The 4,646-nt window shown below is 33.1% G+C and overlaps 1 protein-coding gene across 1 annotated transcript; it reads right to left on the reverse strand.

Moving 5' to 3' along the window:
* Positions 1-3,680: 3,680 nt before the first annotated feature.
* Positions 3,681-4,415, reverse strand: LOC138881800 (uncharacterized). Its single transcript, XM_070162075.1, has 2 exons — positions 4,104-4,415; positions 3,681-3,977 (listed from the first exon to the last, which is right to left on the reverse strand). Exons 1-2 carry the CDS (start codon positions 4,413-4,415, stop codon positions 3,681-3,683), a joined length of 609 nt encoding a protein of 202 aa, XP_070018176.1.
* Between the last annotated feature and the right edge of the window lie 231 nt (positions 4,416-4,646).

The raw sequence follows: 4,646 nt of genomic DNA on the forward strand, positions 1-4,646 counted from the left end.
TAAAATAAGAAATTTTTTAAAAAAGGTCTTCAAAAGGTAACATGTATTCCCAAACATCATTGTGATGTATATATACTAGTGCATCTTTTAAATAATGTATGTTAAGAAATATTCTGTAAGTTAACTATGTATTTTTTTTCTTGTAGGTCGATGAAAAGCTGGAAGATTTTAGGAAAGATGTATTTAAAGAACTAGGTAGCCTTCGAGACCTAAAAGGAATCAGTCAAGACTATTTTACAGGTGATAAACAGTCCAAATGATCAAGTTGATGCAAAAGTAACATTTGAATTTTACTCATATTAACAAAACTATTTATGTTACCTCTACAATATATATCCTAACTAATATAGAACTTTCAGTTTGTTGGGAGTTCAACCAAAAATAGTGACCAACCAAAAGACATGAACAATCAGCAATTTTGGTTCAATAGTGGAGTACCCAGGCAGGTCAGCCCCAGCAAAATAGATATCTACAAAATAACTCCATTTTATCTACAATTATCTACAAAATATCTACAAGTTATCTACATTATTTTCTACAATTTGTCTACATTACATATACAAATCCATATCTAAAAAAAACCATCATATTGGCACAGCTCTACAGATTTATATAGATCTTACAACACACCTACATATCTTCTTAAACTGTCAAGATTTATCCAATATGATTTATCAATATTAATGAAATAAAACAGAAAACAATGAAGGTGCACTTGGTGAAGAGGTTCATCCAGCACGTGTTGATTTATATACACATTTTGAAGGTGCAGTTGATGAAGAGAATGCAGGTATGAAATTGTATTAAGATATATTTGCTTTATGTTTCAATATTTTTACCATTCTATTAATTTAGATAGACATGGTGTTACAGAGAGGGAAGATATGCATGCACAATCTCCAATTCACGGAGTGACAGTAACAGCTCAAAGTGAACAACAGAATGAGGAAGACAACAACGTAAGTGAAGAGGTAGAGTATGTGAATGTAGGTGATTCAGAAGATTCTGGAGCTGAGAAGAAGGAGGTTACACTTGATGATTTCTAGCTGCCTGATAACTTCTCCCAGTTAGTTAAGTTCGGCGAGCCTATACAAGATGAAACAACACCCGTGCATCAAGGTAGAACAAGGCAGCCGGGAAAGCATGCCCGATCACCATTTCTCCCTTTATACAGTTCTGGTGGAAGCACCTCGGTTGGACCTCAAATTTTTCACCTCAAACACTCATTTACTAGTGCTATTGGTGAAGATCTAGATCCTGATTTGGTAGATGAATTCCAGAAGTGGTTATACCACTCTACCGACAAAGGTTCAAAGAGGTTAGTTTGCACAATTTGACACTTTTATTCCAGTATTCATCTTTTACATATCCATTTCATTCAACAATTCTATTTTAATTTATATTTGTTTATATAGGAGGAAAACTCTATATTCTATAAATGACAACCAAATTAAGCCATGATTGGATCTTGGATTGGAAAAGGTTGACAAGAAGGAGTGGTTCTATTCCCTGGCACATCCAGGATAAGTCCTCAATGACTCTGTAAGATTCAATGTATTTGATTTGTGGATATTTTGTAGATAATTTGTAATTAACTTGTTGTATGATTGTTAATGCTTTCTATACCGACTGTAGATGAATTGTAGTTATTTTATAGTTTTGTATAGATTATTTGAAGATAACTTATAGTATAAATGCAATTTATTTTTGTTGTAGCACATTAATGTTATAATGTATTACTTGAGGAAAAGAGGCAAGTATGCCCCCTACAACAACACCAGGTTTACTACAACAGATTGTTTGTTCAAGACTAGGATTGATCAAATCTATGAAAAGTTCCAAAATTCTCCTCAAGAAAAGAAGTTTTTTATTGTCAAGCCCCATGACGTTGTAGCAGAATATATAAAAGTTCCAAAATTCTCCTCAATAAAAGAAGTTTTTTGTTGTCAAGCCCCATGACGTTGTAGCAGAATATATATTGGGGTATAGATTACTCGCAAATGTTGCATGGGATGAAGTTGGTTATGTCATCATGCCCGTCAACATTGTAGAAAAATTCCACTGGGTTGCAGAAAGGCAACTTTATGCGTATGATTCCATGGTCTCTTCACGCAATCACCCTATTGTTGAATCTTGTGTCGAGAAGTTTTCTGTTATTATCCCTTTGTATTTGTCATGCACTGATATTTATGGGAAGCGTAAAGACATCAACTTCAAGAATACAAAGGTATACATTGAGAAACCTGTTACCGACCCTCTTAACATTCAGTGGATCGTCGGAGAGATACCACAACAAAAAGAAGGATCACTGTAACAAAAATCTTCTTTCTTTCTTTACATTTAACTCTTTTTTCTGATTTTTTGGTAAATATTGACCTTTTTTTTATCTTTTGCAGCGATTGTGGTGTATTTGTTGCTGCCTTTGCAGAGTACGTTAGTCTTGGAGAGTTATCAATTCTGCATGAAGACCTTTCTGATATTGACCAACACCATAGACGCTATGAAGCGCTACTTTGGGACTATGCTAGAAAGAAGCATGAGCATGGTGCAATTAGTGAAAGTGAGGTGACAGGCAAATTGGCAAGGAGAAAAGGTGCACCGACTTTGAATGAGAAAACACGAGTCTAGAGGAAGAAGAAGTAGTTGTAATGTTGATGCTAGTTTAGATGATCAAGTATAGTTATTTAGTTGATGCTAGTTTAGAAGAAAGATGGTAGATAAGTTTTTGAACAATTTTTGTTATTTTAATTGTAGCAGACTTGCGCTACCATTATAGTAGCCTTTTTTTTTCCTTATTCAGTATAATATCAAATGGAAACATTCTGTTGGTTTTATATTCATTTGTTCAATCTTTACAATACTTGATCTTCATTATTTTTAGCGTATATCCTTTCCACTTGAATTTTTATACAGTTATTCTGTCAACGCAAAAAATATGTAGTTATTTTGTTATTTTTTTGTATATAAAGTGTAAAAATCACTAATTAAACATTTTGTTGTTTTAACATTCAATTTGTTGAATGTATAAAGTACCTGATCTATATTATTTTTAGCATATAACTTATTTCTAGCTTAATTACAAGATATCTATTGTGTCAGCTACATGCATTGTAGTTTTTTTGTAGTTGCATTTGTATATAATATTTAACAATGTGTTTTTTTCTTTTATATTCATTTGTTGAATGCAAATTTTACTTGATCTACAATATCTTGGTATGTATCTACTTTCCTACTGATTTATAGTGTAGTTACTCTATAAATTCCAGTTAAATTTTTTTTTTTGTAGTTTTATTGTAGATCAATTGCAAAAACAATTTAACAACTGTGCAAGGGATTCCTGATATAGAAAAAAGTGGTAGATTATATATATAGAAACTATCCATAAACAAATTACTCTATGAAAGTATTATCTCAATAATGAAAAATCCTAACTAACTACATTATGATCTTCAAAAACCTCAAGAATTACACATCAAAATTTGTTATCCTTAACTCACCAACAATCTTTATGCAATATTCTGTTAACTACATAATTTATTTTTATTGGGTGCATTCTTGCAAGATCTTTTGTTATGCCCTTCTCCTCCGCAGTTGCCACATGAAACCTTGTACTTCTTTGAATTTAATTCATTATATGATTTGTATCTTTCCTTTTGAGGTCTTCCTGGCTTCCTTTTCCCTCATGTAGGTGACTTTACTACTTCTTTAGATATATGTTGTGGCACATTCCATTTGCTTTCATCAGGTAGGGGATTTACTGGTATTTCATAAGTACGCAAGAGGTTCGCCCTTGTGTAATAAGGAGAACAATATTCTTCAAAAGACTCATCCCTATGTCTTAAAGTAGCCAAAGCATGTGGACAAGTAAGTTCGTCAAGCTGAAATTGCCCACAACTACATCTCTTGTTTTCAAGACAAACAATATAGCGCCTCACACCATCTAGTACTGTATGGACGTAGTCTGTTGAATCCCTCACCTACGATTACATTACAAACAAAAAAAATTCATATACGGTTAAACTCAAGCTATATACAAAATATCTTCAAAATATCTACATTGTCCTGTAAAAATTAATTTGTTTCAGTAAAAGATCAGATCTTACTCTAAGCTTGTGCGACAATGTTCTTTTATCATCCAACTCTTTGTTGAATTTGTATCCAAGGTATGTGAATGTACCCTTTGATTTCAATAACTTTTCTTTCATCCAACGTTCAAGAAGGGTCCTCATATACTCTAATAGTTCTACTATCGACAACTCTCTTGCATATTTTGTTACAACATTCAACGACTCTGCAATGTTTGATGTTATAGTCCAAGTTCTGTTCACCGTAGCATGTACTCGGGACCATCTATGATAGCCAATATCGTATGAGTATGCTTTAACACGGGGGTCAATCTCCTCAATCTTTGACATCCTTTCATTAAATTCATCAAGTGTGTATGATCGTGCCGTGACAAAGTGTAATTCACATAACTTAAGATGTCCCTTCTTGAACTTTGCTTGTATATTTGTCTAAATATGCCACATGCAAGAATAATGAGGCATGCCGGGATAAACAATAGATGTTGCCTTCAAGATACTCTCATTTCGATCTGAAACAACACACATATTTGGTCTTTCACCATACGCGAGTTTGAATTGCTC

This window comes from Nicotiana sylvestris, chromosome 11 (assembly GCF_000393655.2).
Source record: "Nicotiana sylvestris chromosome 11, ASM39365v2, whole genome shotgun sequence".
NCBI classification, from domain to species: Eukaryota; Viridiplantae; Streptophyta; class Magnoliopsida; order Solanales; family Solanaceae; genus Nicotiana; species Nicotiana sylvestris.